Source organism: Ovis canadensis, chromosome 7, assembly GCF_042477335.2.
Source record: "Ovis canadensis isolate MfBH-ARS-UI-01 breed Bighorn chromosome 7, ARS-UI_OviCan_v2, whole genome shotgun sequence".
Classification (NCBI taxonomy): Eukaryota; Metazoa; Chordata; class Mammalia; order Artiodactyla; family Bovidae; genus Ovis; species Ovis canadensis.
Genome location: NC_091251.1, coordinates 34654529 through 34676514, shown reverse-complemented (window position 1 = coordinate 34676514; position 21986 = coordinate 34654529). Strand labels below are relative to the sequence as shown.

The 21986-nt window shown below is 44.2% G+C and overlaps 1 long non-coding RNA gene and 2 gene segments (V, D, J or C); 2 read left to right on the top strand and 1 right to left on the bottom strand.

Moving 5' to 3' along the window:
* LOC138443431 (T cell receptor delta constant-like) overlaps window positions 1-16157 on the top strand; it is a 195413-nt gene extending 179256 nt beyond the window's left edge. The window contains 5 exon segments of the C gene segment in view: window positions 5795-5848; window positions 12400-12678; window positions 13261-13335; window positions 13703-13816; window positions 15222-16157. Coding sequence covers window positions 5795-5848; window positions 12400-12678; window positions 13261-13335; window positions 13703-13815 — 521 coding nt within the window.
* Window positions 1-21986, top strand: part of LOC138443432 (M1-specific T cell receptor alpha chain-like) — a 1249782-nt gene that overhangs the window by 1146437 nt on the left and 81359 nt on the right.
* Window positions 17789-19434, bottom strand: LOC138931565 (uncharacterized). Its single transcript, XR_011446615.1, has 2 exons — window positions 19171-19434; window positions 17789-18931 (listed from the first exon to the last, which is right to left on the bottom strand). It is a non-coding gene; the product is annotated as an uncharacterized lncRNA (long non-coding RNA).

The window sequence follows — 21986 nt, the reverse complement described above, 5'->3', positions numbered from 1 at the left end:
CACCTTTGGAAAAGGGACCCGCCTCATCGTGGAACCAAGTAAGTGATTCATTTATCTGTTCTTTGAAAGGTAGTCCTCCATCTCAGGGGGTGGAAATATCAAGGAATGTGAAATGGGTAGTAATAGCACCAATATTGTGTCAAGGAGGGGTTCGGGGAAGATATGAACTACCGTTAAGCTCCTCCATAGGAAGTGGGAGGGGGTTGTTTTTATAAAAAGTAGATTTGGGGGTTGTAAAAGACCCCCACAGAGCTCAGGGAGACTGAAAAAGCTTCTGTCCAACGCCTGAGCTTTGGGTCAGGCTGTAGAAACCACACAATCACTGGCTCAACTCCTCCAGGAGAGTCATAACTGACCAGGTACAAGGTTAGGCTGAGTCTGGGTGACTCTATCAAGCTGGCTCCAGATATAAAGAATTCTGATCTTTAAGCCAAACGCTCACTCTTAGGAGAGCTCAGAACTGTATCCGCTTCCTGGGCACAGAGGCTTAGGCCAGGGTAAGTGGGCTGATGCGGCTCCATTTTTCTTCTGAAAAAGGGAACCAGTTCCGGAAATCTGTTCCTAATTGCTTGCAAATGGAAATTGGGTGACTAGTGAGGAAGAAAGTGGATGCGCTATGCTTTCTTTAAAGCCTATAGGACATAGCCAGGTGTAGCTCCCTAAGTGCTCATGGCGTCCATCTTCCTCACTAAGGGTACGCAGTGCCACTCAGTAATTGTTATAAAGGAATCGATGCTAATGTTGTCAAAGGTCTGTGCTCAACTCAGAAGGCATCTTCTCATGTCATTTAAGTGACACTTTAATTCAATTGTGTCTTGTTTAGAAAAAAAAAAAAAGATTGTAATCTCCAGTGGTCAGCAGCTTCCAATTAGAAAGTGAAAATTAATATTAAGCTAGAAAATGTAATAAACAACACAAAACCCCATTTCAAAGATCCTAGGGGAGTCTGGCAAGGGGATCTCAAATTTGTTGGGGCCCGCTTGTCTGCTGGAGCTATCTGCTGGAAAAGTTTAACAGCATAACCTGGTCAGATGCCCTGGTGTTCAAATCGTGTTTTCTAAGGAAAAGAAGACTACAGAGAAGTGGGGTGAAAGTGTGATGGAGTGGGTTCCTCTCATAGAATGGCTGGGGACAGGACTGTCCTGGGTGTATGAATTGAAGAAGTCATAGAATTGAGATCAGATGAAGGGAAGGGGAGAAGTGCAGGCTGGGCACCCCACAACCTCACACACAAAAGGGAGAAGTGGGGCAGGGGCTTTGCATCCAGAAAAAGATGGAGAGCCAAAGTCGGCAAGCAGAGTCAGAGCAAAGAAAATCATATATCTATTTTTTTAAATCATAATAAGATTTGAAAATTCAACTAATTAAGGTTCTTCCCTTTAGACTTTGTTGGCTTTAATTTTTCTCACTAAAATAACAGTTTATCCACATTCCTGACAAAGCTAGTGACTGAGTTCCTTTATCTCCCTTTGTTCACCGAGTTCTTCCTAATGAATTAAGTTCTTCCGTTTACTGACTTACTTGGGCCAATGTTGCCCTAAGTGTAGAATGCGTAACATAGGGTTTTCAGTGGTACATAGACAGACGTTCTTTTCATTTGAATTGCACTGTCTTTTAATGGTATCAGCATAGTACAACTAGGTTGTCAAACCTATGTGATTTAAAGTTTCCTCTTAATTGTAGTTTAGGTTCAAATGTGAGTGAATTTAAAGAAAATTATTAAGCAAATCTTATGACTAATGGAAATGACCCAAAATAAAAGCCCCAAAAGAGATGTGATTAATTGAAGTTTAAGAAACACTGAGCTGGTGCCTTCCATTGTCCTTTGAGATGAAAAGATAGCAGGCATCCAGAGAAGGCATATCTTTTAGTGTAGCCCAGATCCAGAATATCTTTGCACAGTGACTTCTTTTTAGCCAACACATATTGGACAAAGAAGGATCACTGCAAATCCAGATCCTTTATCTTCTCAGAAGCCGACTTTCTTTTGATCTTCTCTTTCCTCAGGAGTTTCTGTCAAGCTTTACTTGCAGGGCTCCCCAGTTGCACCAAACTAACAGGTCTACACAGACCCACCGTCACAGGTCCACCATAGCTTTTAACCATCCAGATGGAAAAAACCTAGGGTTGCCACTTAACTTCATAAACCAGAACCAGAGTAAGGACAAAACTGCAAGGAATGAAGTCCCACAATGTAAATACGTGCTACTGACCGTGACAATGACAGGAGCTTAGAAAGGGTAGTCAGGAACATTTTCAGGCCAGTGGGCCACTGGATGGACTTAGAATTACATATGTGTTATATGATATTCATATATCATCATATATCAACTACTGCTTTTTGAGAGCCTACTATGTATTGGGCCACTGGACTAGGTACTTTATTCATGAATGTCATTGTACTTGGTTCTCACATGATTATGCAAAAATTAAGTACTACTACTTGCATTTTTATATATTAGGAGAGGTTCCCCAAGATCACACCGCTTAGTAAAGTTAAAATTGGTATCATCTGTCAACTCCAAACCCTGTGCACTTAAAACACTCTGCTCTTCTAGGGACTTCAGTTGGACTGGGGCACCTGTGGAGGTTTTTCCTGCCTGGCTCTCCCACTCAGGCTCCGAATGGGCTTCTTTCCAAGCTGCCTGCCAAGTCAGAAGCAACAGTTAAGCTATTTCCCTTCCAGCTGCCACCCCCACCACAATCCTTCACCAAGGCAGAACTCCTGCCCCCCAACCAAAACCAGTTACCCAAAGAGGCATTCTCCAGGCAAGGCCCACCCCCCACATTACACCCCTCAGGCACGAGGGCCCCTAAACTCAGAAAGGTTCAGATAATGATCAGAGCATCACCCTTTCCTTCTAGAAAGAGAAGTCCACAAAATCCTGGGCTCATCAGCAGGTTTCTAAAAGGCCAAGAGACAGCTTTCCCACTTCCGTCTTTGGCATTCGTTCCCTCTCACTCAGGAGGAGCATCTCCCAGAAAAGAGCCTTGACCTGCTGTACTTTCTGCCTGGAACCATTTTCTCTCATGAACTCACCCTAGCTTTCTCGCTCACCTTCTCCAGGTCTTACTCAAACATCACAGCTAGTGAAGCCTTCCTCAACCACCCCCTGTCTGCGGCAGCCCTTGCTTTATTTTTTTAATTTTATTTAAAATTTGGCTGCACTGGGTCTTCATTGCTGCTTGCAGGCTTTCTTGAGTTGTGGCAATCAGGGATACTCTCTAGTTGTGGTGTCTGGGCTCCTCATTGCAATCGTGTCTCACTGCAGAGCACGGGCTCTACACATCTGGGCTCAGTAGTTGCGGTGCACAGGCTTAGTTGCCCTGCAGCAAGTGGAATCTTCCTGGACCAGGGATTGTACCCATGTCCCTTGCATTTTCAGGCTGATTCTTAACCACTGGACCACCAGGGAAGTCCACCTTGCCTTTTTTTTTAAGTGGCGTTATTCATGTTTTACAGGAGCCCTTAACTGTCTATATTAGAGTATGATAACCATTATTTAAGGTAGATGTTCCATAGGGTCACAAAGTCAGACACAACTGAGCAACTGAACACACACATGCATAGCTTCACAGGGCTGTCCTAACAAAGGCCCACAACCTGGGGGGCTTCAGCCAGAAGCTCATCTTCTTGCAGTCTGGAGTCCACCTTGCTTTATTTCGTATAGCCTTCATCTCCACCCAAAACTTTGAATGCTTATTTATCAGCTATCACCCTTGTTCCATGAGGACAAGGGCTACATTGAAAGCAGTAAATAAATATTTGTTGAATGAATGAATAGACAAATGAGTGAATGGATGAATGGACAAGTCAGCAATGGTATAAGGCAAAAGGGAACAGAAATGTAAGCAAGCTAGGCACTTTCAGAGCCAAGCCTGATCACAGCTCGCAACCTGTGACAAGTCACTGGCACTATACGCAGGGCACTCTTCTAGGTGCCAGGAAATCAGCATGAACAAAACAGACAGAAACCCATGCCTTGTTGGAGCTTACAGTGTACTGTAAAAGACCGATGATAAACTCACCAATAAATTATATAATATTTTAGGTGGTGATAAGCCCTGTGAAGGAAAATAAACCACAGAAGAGAAATAAAGTGTATCAATAGAAGGGGGCAGTGTGCAGTTTTTAACGAAGAAGTTATAGAAGGCCTCGTTGGAAAATTGACATTTGAGCAGAGACCCGAGGGGGTGATGGAATGAGTTGTGCAGATTTCTGAAGGATGAGCATTTCTGGGCAGAGGGAACACAAGCCCTGCTGTCCTGTGGAGGACAGCAAGGAAGCCTGGGTGGCTGGAGGAGAATGAGTGACCGCGAGAGAATTTGCAAATGAAATCAGGTTGATAATGTAGAAAAGATGGCTTGTAAGTCACTGTAAGGACCTGCACTTTTGGATTTAAGAGAGGAGGTTAGAGAAGGGAATGGTGGTCACACCTGACCCTGGTAAGAGACCAGAGGAGACAGAAGCCTAGACTCCTGTCCTCACTTTTATCCCAAACAGCAAAGAAACAGGGTCCTCTCCTGTCTCAGCAACCTCTCCCTGCACCTTGCCCTGGGGAGCTCTGAGCTTAGTGTAATTACATTCTCTTGCTTCAAATAAACTTTTTACTCTGAGTCTGACCCTAATAAGCATTCTAATACTTACACTGAACATTTACAGAATGCTTTATATATACACCCTTTCACTTAATCTTACAACCTCTCAATACAGAAGACAGTACCCTCATTTTATAAAAGAGGCAAATGAAGCTCAGTGACCTTAAGGAACTTGGCCAAGATTACACACTTAGTAAGTAAGAAACTGAGTGGAATTTGATTTCAGGTTCTCTGATTCCTTTCTACTTCACACAACTGAGAACCACTCTCCATGTTAGTGATTCTCAGAGTATGATATGCAATCCTATATGGGCTGTAAACGGATCTGAAAAATCTGCATATTTTCTCCCTGGATTTTTGTGAGTAACATACAGCAATTTCATAGACTCTGGTTTTTACACATGACAGAAGCTATTTTAACTGTCATATCTAAGTGTAAGTATACCATTAAAGTTTGCTAAAATTTGAAATTCATGAATATATTATTAAAATGTTATTAAAATAGACTTTAGTTCTATTTTATACCAAGTCTGGCTGCTGCGCAATGCTTGTCAATGATACAAAGCTCTGATTGGATAGGAAATGGAATTCTCCCGAAAGGTTCTGAGTGGGGCTCATAACTTACTAGATCTTGCCCCACACAAGTATAGCCCAAGGGTTGAGAATCACCATTCTATGACCAACAGGATTCCTCAGTGGCTCAGTGGTAAAGAATCCACCTGCAATGAGGAGCCGCTGAGACGCTGGTTCATTCTCAGGGTCAGGAAGATCCCCTGGAGGAGGGCATGGCAACCCACTCCAGAATTCTTGCTTGGAGAATCCCATGGACAGAGGAACTTAGGGGGCTATAGTTCATGGGGTTGCAAAGAGTTGGACATGACTGAAGCAACTTAGCATACCCTCATGCACTCTGTGACCAATAGCCCACCTTTTTTGCTCCAGACTGGAAACTGTTTTTCAATATCTCTTATTCAGACCGCAAATTCAGACTATAACATGGCAAAAGTCTAGATTTCTATTTGACACAGGAATCACTTCCTGCTTTGTCCTGAAGGGTAGCTCCCAAGTCAGAGGAAGAAAGAGGTTAAGCAGATGAGACAGAAAATCTCATCCAATGACTGTCACATGACTTGGCAACTGGGGCCAGGGTTGCGGTAAGGAAAAGGCAAGGCAGTTTTTAGACTGGGTTTATCAGCTGTGCAGAATCCACTAATATTTGGCAAAGGAACCTATCTGAACGTGGAACCAAGTAAGTGACTCGGTTTTCTTCTTCTTCTTCTTCCTCTTTTGACCACTGTATCTGTCAACTATCTTTGTTAAATATTTTCCCAATTCATCAGTTTAGGAAACACTTCTCAGGTTGTTGAAAGTCCCTCCAGCAAGTGATTTAGCAAGGGATGGTGGAGGAGCAGGGACTGAGCTTCTGACAAAATCCAGGGTGGGAATGCATTGTAGCAGTCTTCTTGGTCCACTCTCCATGCCGGAGTGTCTTTGTGGCCTTCCCTCTACCTGACTACCCTTAGAGAACCAGCTTACTTAACACCAATGCATTCGCCATTTACAGATCTGGGCCATGACCAGACCTGTATTACAGCACATCTAATAAATGTGAGTGGCAAGCATGTTAGGCCAAGAATTGAAAGACTGAGTTCTAATCCTTCTTTTTGACCAGCTCTGTGACTTAACTTCACAGTACTTGAGTTTCCCTCTAGCTGATTCAAATGATTTCCAAGGTGTCTTCCAGCTTAGCACACTAAGATCCTAAATATCAGCCAGACCAATTCTAAGGGACAATCTATATATTAGGAAAAGAAAGAAAGTCCAGTGATGTGAATGTCTTATGATCCAGTGGAAATTCTGAGATTTAATGAAAAATGACGCTGAAAACAGAGTCCAAACTCTGTCTGTATGCCCATTACTTAGCCTTCGTGTGGCCAAGGAATTTTGGCAAGTGGCAGCTGAAGCTCCTTTCAGTCCTGTCATCTATTACTCTGGTTCAATGGATGAAAACTGGGGTCTAGAGACCTAAAAGTCAGACACAGCTCAGTCACCATCTTAACTGCTCTTTAGTTCCAATGACTTCATCTGTAAGACAGATCTAATAATACCAGCTCATAGAGCTTGTTACGATAGTGTTTGTTGAGGTAGTGTAAGCACAAGCCATCTGGAAGTAGTAAAATACTTATAGAAATGGCAGACATCTGAGAGTATTGGGATCTTTTTAAAAGACTCCCAGTCTTTTGCAGAAATGACTTTTGGTCTAGCCATCACATCTTTCCAACTCTAACTAAGGCATAGTCCTTTCTGATTGACCTGAACCTTACAGCTGTGTTTCTGCTGAAAATAGCCATTTGACATTCTCAGCAAAACCAAATTAATTCCTTTCTCTCTGTGAAAATATGATTGTGAAGCAAGATCTTGGGGTAAGAGATGACAGGTTGAGGAGATAATAGCAGTAAACCCTGGGACTTCCCTAAATGCCAACACTCAGAAGATAACACACATCAAAGAAGCTGCCAAAATGAAAGGCTTAGATCTCAGAAATACTTGTATAGCTCTATGTATCCAGCTAACCCATCCACTTCCAAACAGATGAGCTAGGCAGGGAGAAAATAGGTAGTGAGGTTTTGGGTCATGATGTCTGAAATGGTGTACTGATAACACAACTCGTCTTTGGAAATGAGACTCTACTCATCATGGAACCGAGTGAGTTATGCATTTCATTTAGTGTGTATATTCCCTTGGAATCGTGGTGCAGTCCTGTATAAGCAGAGCTTCTTGAGAAGTTAGGAGGTTCTAAATGGGAAATCCATTGTCATTGCTGTTGTTGCTGTAAAGAGTCAACATAAAACTGGAGAATAAAATCATTAGATCTCTCTTAAGAAAATATTCTATGAAAAAAAAAAGAAAATAGTCTATGTATACTTGGAAACTCTCTTCTGAGGATTAGTATTGATAAGTCTTCTGCAACTGCTTAAATAAAGCCCTGGTCAGCCTTTGGCCCCAGGTCAGGGACTGGGACTAGGGAAAAGGCAAGCTCTGGATCTTTAGAGTCTTTGCACTGTTTAAGAGGGAAAAGAGTCACAGTCACAGCATAGGGAGAGGCAAGGTCAGAAGAAGAAAAATATTATTAAAGAAGGAGTTACCGCAAAAGCGCCTTCTCTGCCTCAGATGTCAGTAACGAATCTGCCCTTGTCTCTTTTTTTGCTGAGAACTTGCATTAAATCATCATGCCTGGCTCACACTAAATTATTTCCAATGTTCCATCCTTGTTTGGGTCTGCTGAGAACTGTTTTGTGCTCACCTCCCTTGCTGGCCCTGAATCTGAGGATTCTGTAAAAGGTCAGGAGTCTACACCAAAAGTACAAAAACAGCCCCCAACTTCAGGACAATAGGGAAGTAGCGGGCTCTCCTAGGGATACTATCCATGGGCAGTCTGTTCCAGTGTTTGGAAATCCAGGGGCCATATTCAGGTAGTTTGGCTAGCTGCCAACCATTAGTCACTAGAACCACTCCCAAGAACAACAGTTTCTGAGAAGCTTTCCAGAATGCCAAGGCCAATGGGGCATTGGTTAGATTCTGATTTTACTTATTTCAGAGGCAATAAAGAAGTGGAGAAATGTACATGAACATGAGAAGGCAATCTGACAATCCTGAAAGGGACTGGTAGTGTCAACATGGTCTCTGCCTCTCAGAGGGTAATATAAACATACAGGCGTTCTTGATTGCCTCGGGCTTCCAAGGAAATAGTGGAATTTGGTGAGTTTTGTTATCTTTGAGGAGAGGGAGACTAGAGCAATGAAAAGGAGGAAAAACAGAATCACATTGTAACTGATTGCAATCTGATTGATGTTGGGCAAATTGCATCTGAGCAAAAAGTATTGTGTTTCATTTTCCCTTTAAATCATTTCCACTTGAAATTCAGAGTTATCTGCAGTGTTAGAATCAAATCTCTGAGGCTATGCCTTTGGGAGTCCTAAGGAAGAAGGAAAGAGATGAAACCAAAGCTTAGACCCTCTGCTGAGATGCTGACCTGTGCCGTCCAATGATATCCCAATTGCTTCTCCAGTTTTCTCTTCCTGCAGTGATTGAGTATAATATGATGATATGAGGCTCAGGTAGGGGGTTTAAGAATTTCAAATCAAGTTCCCAATCCTTAAAGTTTTGACAGCAAAGAATGGTCCTTCCCTTTCGCCTAGCTCTAACCCTGGACTCTCGATTTTTTGGTGATAAGACAAAGTAATCTCTAGGGTTTTAAGTTCTATTTCACATGATTACTCTGTCCTCTTGAAGCTTGTATCTGGATCCAGAGTCAAGAGAAATTATAAAACAAAAATAAGCAATCCAAAGCAAGCTTTGGTTTCCCTGACCTGTGTCCATGACACGCAGCACCACGGGGTTCCTCTGTCAGCTACCAATTTCTTGTTCAACCCTCGGGTCCTTAGAAAGTCTTTCCATGGGCTCAGGGAATTAGAAAGTAGATTTGTTGTTACTGTGAAACTCAGTCTGAGTGATGGGGGAGAAATTAGTTTCTAATCAAAACGCAGGATTGTGACCCAAGAGAAGGGAAACAGAATATGAGAAAAAGAGCTGTGCCTAAAACTCTCCTCGGCCTAACATTCATTGCAAGAAACATCAATATGCAGTGCCCCATTCCTACTCCCAAGCTAGTGTGTTCTCAGCGAGTCCTTCCATTGACGGGTGTTAAATCTTCCATCTTGGAGGCAGCTACTGGTCTCCTGTCACCCTCTTCTGCTCTGTCTCAGCCCTGTCCCCTGCCCCAGTGCTCCTGGGCTGGGGGTTTCATGCTCACCTCCTTACCCAGCAGCTACACTACTCTTAGCTTCAAAGGGAACTGGGACTCCGTGTGCTCAGCCCCCTGATTTCACCAAGTGCAGCTCTGTAGCTCTCTGAGCATGGGCTGTCTAGGCTAGAGCCCTAGCTGCGGAGGCAGGACACAGATGCTCTAGCCCAGGCCCCAGGGCCGGCCCCAGGCTGGTTACTTGTCAGGCAGTGTCGCAATGTGCTCCTGGGACACCCGGCAGATGTTTTTTGGAGCTGGCACCAAACTCTTCGTGGAGCCCCGTAAGTTGATTTTTTTTTTCCATACATTTCTAGGGATAAGTTGACTCCTGGGACTAGGCTTGCCATCCAGTTTATGGTACATGAGAAAGTATAACTAGGAGATGGAGTGGTACAGATGTGGAGTGGGGCACAGTAAAGACACTAGGCTGAGTAGCAAAGTAGCTCTGTAACTATTATTACTAAAAAAAATAAAATTATTTCTGAGAAAAGAGCAGCCCAGACAGCACAGAGAAATCTAGCAGAAGAATTATACTGATATGTTGCAATATCAGATGCAGGAGGGGCAGAGGCCCAAATTCTCCAGGTGGTTGCTTCATCCTTGCACATCGCTTTAGCTAAGCTGACTACTGTGTATGTCTTTGTGCCACCTGAAAAATGTCCTGCAGCTGGAAGACTTAGGAGAGAGATGGTTAACCTGGTGAGAGTAATCAGGTACAGCAAACTTATATTTCAGTGTTCAAGTTAAAGGCCATCTTGGCAGAGATCTTTGGGATTGTGAGTGATATCTGTTATCAATGTTTCAGTGCTTAGGGAACCTATAAGGTACTCTATAAGAACCTAAAACATAGATGATTTCTAAGTTTATAAATTAAGGAAGACTGTTCAGAGAAGGTATACACTTCTTTTTGGATGTTTACCAGCACATAACCTTAGCATTAGATAGTACTCATATAAAAAGAAAGTCTGAAAATAACAATTGCCCAAACAAATAGCACTTTGAAACAATTGCCAAAATGTAGTGATATTTGTGGACCAAGAAGAAAGATTGGAAATTCTCAAAAGACAAGCAATTACATCTTTAAATTTTAGACTACAATGTAGTGCAAATTTTACACAACTTCAAATTTATATTTGGTTTAGGCCTAATATAAAATAGACTGGGTTACATGTGACAACATGTTTTATAAAAACCTAAATTTATATTAAGTTTAGGCCTAATATAAAATAGACTGGGTTACATGTGACAACTATATTGAATGCATTCTATTTTTTTTAAAAGGTTCGTTTCAGTCACATAGCCTTTTTTTTAGTTACCATGATACTAAAGAATGAGTTAAACCCTTTACCTTCAAACAACTGTTTTGAACAGATAGACGTTAATTTAGAAAGAGGATCTGAGAAAAATGTTTTTTCAACCAATGCATCATGCTCTATCTGAAATAGTAACAGCTTCAGAGCTCAATATCCTGAGTGTATGACCTTCTTCAGACATCTGTCTTGTTGGTTATATCAAATTGTTCAAATTATTCAAGCCAGGTCTCTCCATCCCAGAGTGATTATTAACAACTGCCTTTGAATTTAAATTTTTAAATCCCAAGCAAGGCTTAATTTTCCAACTAAATCAGACTAGGATTGGATCATATTTTTAAGTAACGAAGAGAATAGGAGTGTCTGGGCTTTGGTTTTTAATGGACTAGTTTCCTTTCTCTATAACTCATAGCTCCCTTGAAAATCAACCAGATTCATCTCACCAAATCAGTATTGTGAGCAAGAAATGCCACAGTTCTGAAGGGAGATGACTGAGCAGAATGTGTGGTTTCCAAGCCGTTACTGCTGGGCTTATCAGTGTCGGTTATCAGTGGCTTCAGCTATGCCCGGGAAACAAAACAATGAAGCTTTTCTCCTTTTAGGTTCCAGGAGAGCTCTTTGAAAAATCCCCAACACCCTCCCCACACACTCACACCTCTAATTTTAAGGAAAGAAAAAGAGGCATACACAGAGTAGCAGATAAATGATTGTCCAAGATGAGGCATGAAAGGAGAGAAGGCCAGGAGGAGACCCAACTATTGTAACCCATATCCCACAGATCCTCTTAGAACAAAACAAGAAGAAATGGGCTTAAGCTGGTTTCATGCTCGTAAGGACTTCTGAGAGTGATAGTTATTATTCTCTGATTAAAAACTCAAGAGAAACTCTAGGGTAGTCCCTTACAAGAGAACAAGAGTTCACCAGAAGGCAGAGAGATGGACCACTTAACTTTAGCAGATCCCTTCCAGCCCAAAAAATAGGAATGACACCCTGAAGTGATGTCAGCACTAATAACTGCAGAGTGTTGGAAACACTGTGGAGCCCTTTCCAGACTCTGCTTTGATCTCACTCCAAGGGTTCATGCATTTAAAATAAACCAACTACAGCACAACTTAAGCTTGGTGCTCTGTGATGACCTGGAGGGGTGGGATGGTGGGCGGGTCGGGGTAGGAGGGTTGAGAGGGAAGCTAAGAGGGAGGGGGCTATATGTATACTTATAGCTAGTTCAAATTGTTGTACAGTAGAAACTAACACAAATTTGTAAAGCAATTATACTCCAATTTTTTAAAAAAATTTTAATAAATGAAAATGGAGGATATTCAGAAATTAAATAAAGGTACTGATTCAGATAGATATTTAGCCTAACTCAACCGTCCAGAGGATCGACTAATAAAACATAGATAATTGAAACTCAGTTGACCTAGACACTTCTTTGTATTTGTCATTGTCTACTCTACTCCCAGTCATATCTCTTCACACCTCCTAACTAGGAGTCAAACTGCCTGCCTTTCATTTCTGCTTCCTTTGGTCATCCTTTCATGGAGATGCTAACAAGTTCAGGTCACTAACAGGATGCAGGAAAGTCTGGATTGCGGTGTTTGGCCCCAGGGAAACTGAGGGAAACAGCATTGTTCAACTCCCTCATGTGGATAATCATCTCACAAAATAAACTGATTATATTTGCAGAAAGTCAACCTGCTGCCAGCCCATCTGTTTTTGTCATGAAAAATGGGACAAACGTCGCTTGTTTGGTGAAGGAGTTCTACCCCAAAGAAGTAACTATAAGTCTGCAATCATCCAAGAAAATAATAGAATATGAGCCTGCTATTGTCGTCTCACCTGGGGGGAGGTACAGCGCTGTCAAGCTTGGTCAGTACAACGATCCCGATTCAGTGACATGTTCAGTTGAACACAACAAAAAAACCTGGCACTCTTCTGACTTTGAACCAAAGAAAGACATTTCAGGTAGGTCCTATCTGGCCTCAAGGGGCTGGGGTTGTGGGGAAGAAAAATTGAGGGAAAGAGAAGTTGGAGATGTAAACTCTTGACAGATCACATTCAATATGGCATCATGCTGGAAATAAGACTTAGGTTCAGATTTAAGAATTAAGCTTAATTCCCATCCTTGAACAGGAATTAAACTTGTTACATCTCTGAGCTGGAATCTAGGATGCAATCCATCTTATTTCATCCCCATCTCTCCTCTTCACCCAACTCTGTCTCCTTCATACTAAAGACTCTAGGATTGAACATTCATGTGGGATCTGATCTAGTGTGAGTGCCCCAGCCAAGGGCCACCCAGCTGATCTTGGTGTTCATTATCCCAGTTCTTCCTACAAATTAGAGGCATACCTGGATGTTGGTTTCATGGCCTAATGGAAAAAAAACCTCAAGACAGGAAGCATGTGTCAATAGCTGTAGGACCTTAACCAAGTCACTCCTCTGGTCCTTAGTTTACTTACTTAAAGTCACCTCCAGTTCTAAAACCTGAAAGCCCTTGAGCCTCTCAGTTGTCATTGTAACCCTGACTACTACTGTTTGTTCCAGAAACAACTCCAAAACCGACGGAATCTGAAAACACCACAGAAATTCAAGTTCCAGCGACCTGCTATGAGCCCCAAGGTTAGTTGAAGCCAAAGGGCCAACTTCAGAATTGAGGTTAAAGCAAACTGTCTCATTGTCAGATGGGGCCCAAAATTATTCTATTTCAAAAGAAAACAAAAACCATACTTGAGTCCAGTTGGCTCCCTCCAACTCTTCAAGCAGAGTCTTCCTGACTATAGGAATGGGTTTTCCCAAAGCTTGCTTTGCTAACTGTGAACAGCACCTTCAGGTCTGTGAAGGCTGTCTGGCACCACGCTGGGCTTCAGACCAGGAAGAATGATGGTGATGTGGGGCAGGCTGGTGTCGGTGCTGTAAGCCAATACCTGGCAGGAAATTTAGTCTCTTGCTAAGTGAGAGAACCATCTTCACTCTCGTTCATCTGCAGTGCAACCTGGGAAGGTGAACATGATGTCCCTCTCGGTGCTGGGGCTCCGAATGCTGTTTGCCAAGAGTGTCGCCGTCAATTTTCTCTTTACTGCCAAGTTATTTTTCTTTTAAGGTAAGAACTAGCTGCTTCTTATTCCTAACTCCACCCAAACTAGGCTACACATGGAAGAAAGGAGTTTAGGACTGATAAGAAGCGTTGGGAAAGGAAAAAACACATAGAGACATATTACGATTCAATAAGGGGGGCCTTTCTAGATACTTAGCATTACACTCTGCCTCCTGTTGGCCTTTTATTTCAAGCCAGACTCAAAATTCATGTAATATAATGTAATACCAGTCAATAATCCTTACCTCCAACTGAGGAGCTAGAAAAACTGGACCTAAACAGGAAAAATCTTTTTCTTTATTGCTATTTTTGTGTATATGGCCAAAGGACCATGGGCTTTTTGAGAGACCATCAGTAAAGGCTCACTTGAAGAATATTCAGGGAAGCAGAACTTGTCTTTGCCAGACAAAGGTGATGCCAGTTCTTGATCCTTAGTCACAGGACTCGATGTGTTGACCAGCCTATCTTTGGGATGAACCTGCACTCCTATTCTTAGTGAACAGCTCACCACTCAGGATGCATGCAAATTGAGGATGAGATGTGAATTATTTGCCTATTACTTGCATTCCCTCTTCTGGTTATCTTGTTATTGTTGTTCCGTCGCTAAGTCATGTCCGACTCTTTGAGACTCCGAGGGCTGCAGCACTCCCCACTTCCCTGTCCTTCACTGTCTCCTGGAGCTTGCTCAAACTCATGTCCATTGAGTCAATGATGTTATCTAACCATCTCATCCTCTGCCGCCGCTTTCTTCTCTTGCCCTCAATCTTTCCCAGCATCAGGGTCTTTTCCAATGAATTAGCTCTTCGCATCAGGTGGCCTAAGTATCTTAGACATGAAATTTGAACCAGAACTTAGCTTTGCCTATAAAGCTCCTTCTCCAGTGCCCCCAAACACCCCTCAGTCCCAGATCCTGATCTAAGAACAGTCCTAGACTTAGTGTGTTGGACTTACCCAACCTAGCCTGCAAGCATCCTCAGTCATTCCCCAACAGGTGAGGGTTTTACCAGCCATCCCAAGGACATAGGCCAAATGGCTACATGGAAAGGACCTTCTGACCTCAGTAGGAATCAGAAGCACTAGATTTTCCTTCCAACTTTGTCACTAACTCACTACAATACCTGAGCCAGTTTTCTTCACCCTGTTGGACCTGGGTTATCACATCTGTAATACAAAGGAGTGAAAAATAACTAAGGAGAGCAGATGGGTTTTATGACTGGTGCCAACACTGATAAACTGGTGGTGACTAGCTGAACTATCACCATGTGTAGAAGGGAAATGTGCCAGGATAGTTTAGTGATGTCTGCAGTGGTACAGCCGCAGCAAGTACTCACCATCCCCATGACTGCTACGATTCCTTCCAGCACCGAAGGTCTATGATTCTATAGCTCTGACAGTTTTCCTTCATTTGCAGGCTGACTGGCATGAGAAGGCTGCATTCCCTGAAAGAAACCAAAAGCCTACAGAGAAGCTATCTCCTAGGCTTTCAACTTTTTGGTGATTCAAGTTGACCCATCCCAGCCTTGCTTAAATGGCTGCTCCCCAAACTGGTTTTCCTTTAAAGGCAACAAACCCAGCTTATCCTTCAGCCTGATGAAAGACAGAAGTCCTGGGAAGTGGGGGCTTATGGCCCCAACTGTTTTATATGCTGCTTTATAAAGGGATAAGAGATATGAAGGTATATAGGACTCATTTTTTCCCCTATGACTGACATACTTTGAAAGTGGTCTTTTGTTTCTTTGACTTTCTTTGCCTCCAGAACTAGAAAGTGGGATCCATCCGGTTCCCAGCTCCATCCTGCAAGAGGCAAAATAGATCCTGGGGAAAGGAGAGCGGGTGTCCTTCTACCTAAATATAAAAGCCTCTGCTCAACCCAGCACTAGATTTCCCCAAACTAGCATTCTCGTCCACAAAGGCACTTTCTGCTTTCCCTAGTACTTAAGAAACAAAACAACACTTGATTCCCTAATACTCTCTGTGTAGGCAATGGGGTTTCTAGAGTCTCATCTAAACACTCTCAGAGCGATTAGCAGAGATCAGAGTAAAATGCAGAGGAAATGTGCTTTCCTCAACTTAACAAACGTGAATTATTGCAAGTTCCAGGCACTGTGCTGAGAGTGCAAAAATAAGTAAGACATGGGTCTTGCTTTCAAGCAACTCACTGTGCAAGTATTTTTGGAGGGAGGGATAGGAGTGAGTCCCCAGTATTTCCCCGTAAAACCAGAGTCTTCCTGACCCCTTGCCTGCCCATCTGTGCATGGGGAATCTGAGGGCATTGGATCTTTGGTGTTGATGGCTTTCTGCCGTTCTTCTTTGTCTCTGTTGCGTTTATTAAAGTGCATTATATGTACCTTGCTTCTGGCTTTATTTATTGTGGACCACTGCAGGGGGAAGTAGGGGGCTGTGAATTCACTAATAGTCAGACAAAAACCAAACTGAGCTCATAGGTCACACCACAGCTTCTGGGGCCCCTAGCCCAGCCCTGGGTTTCCTGCTGTTGTTGCCGCGGGTGCTACAGCAACAGCAGCGCCCCTCCCCGCATGTGGCCACTGCCCTCTGCTCCTCTCACCTCAGCAAGGCCAGTTTAATCCCTTTGCAGGAACACAGGTAGCAGAGGCCTAGAAACCCAACACTGTGGGTGCCTCAGCACCTATGTGGGGTGTCAGTTGGGGACACATGAGGTTACAAGTGAAAGAGCAAGGCTCACTCACCACTCCCCAGCCTTTACCATCTGCAGACTGCCACATCAGGTGCCTGAAACTTTGGCTCCCTCACACATGTTCTTTCCTTCCCTCACACCCCAAACCAAAGAAAACAGGCAGCTGCATTCTGAGTCAGTGAGTTTAGGACAATCTAGATGGATAAGCCAGGTCTATCCTGGGAAAAACCACTAGAAGATTGCACACATCTTCACCTCATGGGCATCAAGAATGCCTGTTTCCAAAATATGTGCATCTGTTACCTTGGGCCATTCTTAGAATATTTCTCTGAAGTTGCTAAAAACTAAAAGATCATAGACTCATTTTGCAGATGGAAAAAAAATGCCCCTCAAAAAGTTGTGTACCTTGTCCGAAGTCATTCAGTGGGGCAGGGATATTTCTGGGAGCAGAACCAAGTTATCAGGGGTGCCAACTCCAAGTTCAAACAGTCCTGCACTTAGCTTATGAATGAGCCCACCCACTGGACCACTTTGATCATCAGCAAAAGGCAACCGAGCATTTTATAGGACTATGAATTTCTTCCACCAAAAGGACCCTCCAGAAAAGACTTAAGGCTGGAGCCAGAGGGGACTGTGGCTGCCTTCAGGTGTGGGGACCTTGCTACCATGGATTATAGGTTTCCAGAGCTTTCACATGCAGAAGCTCAAGTCCCACAAGGACCCGAAAGGAGTTTACAGAGGAGTATTACACACACTTAGTAGGTGGCAGGACAGAAGCCCCAGAGGCTGAGTCATTTGCCTAAAATTCTGGCTCCCTCACCCACGTTCTTTCCTTCCCTCTCTATAGTGACTACTCTCCACTTGCCTGTGCTCCAGCCCAGACAAACTGCTGCCCAAGCTGCCTACTGCTACATCCTCCTAGGGCACAGCTGCATGGGGAACCTTGGCTCAGTCATTAACCAGCCCAGTGATCTTCTGATTGTCCCTCACTTCTCTGGGCTTTTCCTGTAAAATAACATCTAACGCTTCTACCAGGGCTTCCCTAGTGGCTCAGCCATAAACAATCTGCCTGCAATGCAGGAGACGGGTTCAATCCCTGGGTCAGGAAGTCCCCTGGAGAAGAAATGGCAACCCACTCCAGTATTCTTGCCTGGAGAATTCCATGGTCAGATGGCAACCCACTCCAGTATTCTTGCCTGGAGAATTCCATGGATGAAGGAGTCTGGTGGGCCACAATCCATGGGGTCACAAAAGAGTCCGACACAACTTAGCAACTCAACCACCACCACCAAGACTTCTACTATTTCTAAGATTACACGTAATAACTCCAATAGCTGTATTAAGGCAGAAACATCAGTAGTAGAGGAAGGAGGGATGCAATCGCAGGGCTGAGGGTGTATCTATTTTCGACATCACATCTTAATTTTGCCTGGAGGTAATTCTCTCCCCTGGGGATGCCACTGAGCTCCAAACTCAGGAACTTTGAAGCTGGGATTCTGGTTTTCACAGACAGCTTTCTGGGAATATCTCAATGCTCTTTGGTGAAAGGAAAATATTCTCCAGACAAAGTAAAAAGGAAGTACCAAAGAACATCCCGGAGAAATAAGGTGACTGCTCAAGAAGATGTGCTTGAAAGGTAAACTGCGGAAATCTTTTAAAAGTAAATAACTTTGTGTCCAATTTGAATCTTAAAAGGGAAACAGTCCAATTCCAACAATGGATAAATGATGGAGATAAAATAAACACACTTCCAATGGGCTCTCTTTAGACTGGTCCCCCACCCACCCCATCTGGCTATCTGCCCAGGGCACACAGCACATCCCTATCAAGCCCTTCTCTGTATCAGGCACAACGCAGGCACCAGGGTCCCTCAGACAGGCAGTCTCCCTTCCCCACCACAGGCACCAGGGCAGCAAGGGCCCTCTATGAAGTGGAGCGACATCTCCTCCATTGGAAGTCGGGGTGCTCCCCTGCAAGTGACCAGGCTTTTCGTATTTAGCAGACACGTTAGGGCACCTCCCGAGGCCAGACTGGACCACAGAATGACAGGGAAGAAGGATGCCATGTTCAAGGACATGAGCTGCCCAGAGAAGCAGCTCTGCCAGGCTGTGCCCAGGGGTCTGTGTGCAGACTTCCTGGGCTCCTGCATCACCGTGGGAGCTCCAAAGCACAGTAGTAAGTGGCAGTGTCTTCAGGCCTCACAGAGGAGATCACCAAGTGGAAGGTTTTGCTTCTCATGCTATGCTGCACAGTAAATCTACCCCGAGCAAAATCCGCATCACGGGATCTAGTGTTGTCCCTGTACAGGACAAACTGGAAGACAGCATCTGGCGTCTTTCGGTACCAGTATAAGTCTGGATTTGAATATGTGGTTTGGAAGGTGCACTGCAGTGTCACCTCTCGGCCACTTGCCACTCTCTGCTCCGGGGAGCTCTGGGTCACTTGGTTACACAGCACGCCCTTGTCTGTGAAGAGAAAAAAATAAGGAAACAGTGAAATGCTTTGTTCTGCAGGTCCTAGGTACAGCACAAGCCCACCCAGGGGAACTCAGTGGGCAGAGGCAGGGGAAGGACACAGAGAGGAAAATTAAAGGCAGAAAATAACTGGAAAATCTAGTGCGAATGGGAAAGAGCCCAAGCCTTGGAAAATCAGAAACAGGGAAACGGATGATAGAATAAGTGGGACAAACAGTGAGCACACTTACAGAAAAGCAAAAGGCTGAAGCCCACAGGGAGAAACATCTTCTTTTTATTTCAAGGAGGAGGATAGACATCAACACAGGCTCCTTAAACCTCTGAGACCGTCTCTGGGGCTTCTGAAGAGAAGGAGATGGGAGGGACATGAAGGGAGTAGAACAGCCCTGACGGTCACGTGCCTGAATTAGCTGTAACTCTCTGAGGCACATGCTTCCAACCCAGGAAACGTCGTCGTTGTTGTTTTTGTAGTCCTCAACCCTTTTGAACTAATCCTTTTGTAAAAACAATGAAAATGAATTAGTTTTTGAAAAAGGGAAAAAATAGAAATTACCAGCCCAATGATCACATACTTCGATATCAAATTGCCCTGCATGCTACACGCTCAGTTGCTTCGGTCATGTCCAGCTCTCTGCGACCCTGTGCACTGTAGTGCCCCAGGCTACTCTGTCCATGGGGTTCTCCAGGAAAGAACACCGGAGTGGGTTGCTATGCCTTTCTCCAAGGGATCTTCCTGACTCAGGATTCGAACCCGCGTCTCCTCTCTCTCCTACACTGCAGGCAGATTCTTTCCCCACTGAGCCATCAGGGAAGCTCTAAAACTGGCTTCTGGCCCATTTCCACACCCTCTGGTCACAGACTGGGTACCGGTCCAGCATCACACTTTGCGTAGCACCGTCACACAGCTCGGGCACAGCTAACCATGCCTGCGGCGCTCAGTCCATGGGAGAAATGAATGGGGACCTAGTGTTACATCTTTGCATAATGAGGAAAGGAAGAGGGTTGGACAAGGTCGTTTCTAAAATCTGCTCTAGGGACTTCCCTGCTGATCCAATGGCTAAGACTCCATGCTCCCAATAGAGGAGGGGCTTGGGTTTGATCTCTGGTTCAGGGAACTAGAGCCCATGTGCCACAACTAAGGAACCTGCCTGCTGCAGTGAAGACAGAAGATTCCGCATGCTGCAACTAAGACCCGATGCATCCAGAGAAATAAATATTTTTTAATAGATAGAATCTGCTCTAGCCCTGAATTCTAGAACTCTTCTTTTGCTGTTGTTGTTGTTTATTTATTTCTATATAAGTTTTTAATGTTATACTCTGTTCACGATTATTACAAAACATTGAACTCCTCTATTTCTTTTTTCCCCCAGTTTTATTTTTTCTTTCATTTTAATTTTTTAAATTCTGAAAGTGTGATAGTTACCAGAGACTTGGAAAATACAGAACAAAATAACATATAGCTCCACTCTACATTACAATTATTTTCTTAAGTAGCTAAATTAAGATTTTTAGTTGGAGTTTCGGTATCAAACTCTCAAAAATGAATAGAATGAATATACAGAAAAGCAGACGGATCGATTTCTGATGGATCAGGAGGGCTGCAATTCTGAGATCACTCTTTCACTTCCCGCAGTCTGATTTCCATCTCTCCTGCAGCACACACTTGGCCCCAGCTGGAAAATTCTCCCCTGAAGCAGCGCTTCCCAGTGGGTGAGCTGCCGTGAGTAGGTTACAAGGCTGCTGAGATAGTGCTCACAGCGGACACTTGGGCCTAGGGCAACTGGAGCCTCCTGGGTCAGCCCTTCCTGGCCACACTCAAGTACGAATATTATCTTCTGTATAAGCCAAGACATGACAACTGCTGGGAGGCACTGCCCTAAAAGAACAGATGGCCAACTTGCTCCCCTAACCCTGGGAGTGTTTCTAGGAGTACTCTGGAGTCCCTCTGTTTCCCTGTCCCCCACCTTCAATTCATCAGGAAGGCCTGTCAGCTCCACCAAGAGGTGTGTCTCCAAGTGCCTCCACCTCTCTCCACCCCCATCCCTTCCGGCCAATACCACCCTCTCTTGTCTGGCCCATGGCAGTAACCCCTCAACTAGTCCCCTTGACTCTGTTCTTCCTTTGGACAATCCCTCTCCAGGTCTTCATAAAATGTAAATCTAATGATGTCAGGGAGGCTTCCTATCCTGGCCTGTGACCCACTGAACATGGTGGGACCACTGCTGTCTGCCAGCCTCCTCGCGTGCCCTCTCCTACACCCATCACTGCCCTTCAGCTGCTGTGGCTTTCCTGCTGCTCCCTCCCTGCCTCTCTCTTCTGGCTGCCTGAAACTCTGTTTCCAGTTTTTTACCAGTCTCAGCTCTGAGAGTCTCTCCCTGGCAAATAAATTAGTCACTCGCTTGGGGACCCAGTTCAGTTCAGTTCAGTTCAGTCACTCAGTCGTGTCTGACTCTTTGCAACCCCATGAACCACAGCATGCCAGGCCTCCCTGTCCATCACCAACACCTGGAGTCCACCCAAACCCATGTCCATTGAGTCGGTGATGCCATCCAACCATCTCATCCTCTGTCGGCCCCTTCTCCTCCCGCCATCAATCTTTCCCAGCATCAGGGTCTTTTCCAATGAGTCAGCTCTTCACATCAGCTAGCCAAAGTATCGGAGTTTCAGCTTCTACATCAGTCCTTCCAATGAACACCCAGGACTGATCTCCTTTAGGATGGACTGGTTGAATCTCCTTGCAGTCCAAGGGATTCGCAAGAGTCTTCTCCAACACCACAGTTCAAAAGCATCAGTTCTTCGGAGCTCAGCTTTCTTTATAGTCCAACTCTCACATCCATACATGACCACTGGAAAAACCATAGCCTTGACTAGACGGACCTTTGTTGGCAAAGTAATGTCTCTGCTTTTTAATATGCTGTCTAGCTTGGTCATAACTTTCTTTCCAAGAGTAGGCGTCTTTTACTTTCATGGCTGCAATCACCATCTGCAATGATTTTGGAGCCCAGAAAAATAAAGTCAGCCACTGTTTCCACTGTTTCCCCATCTA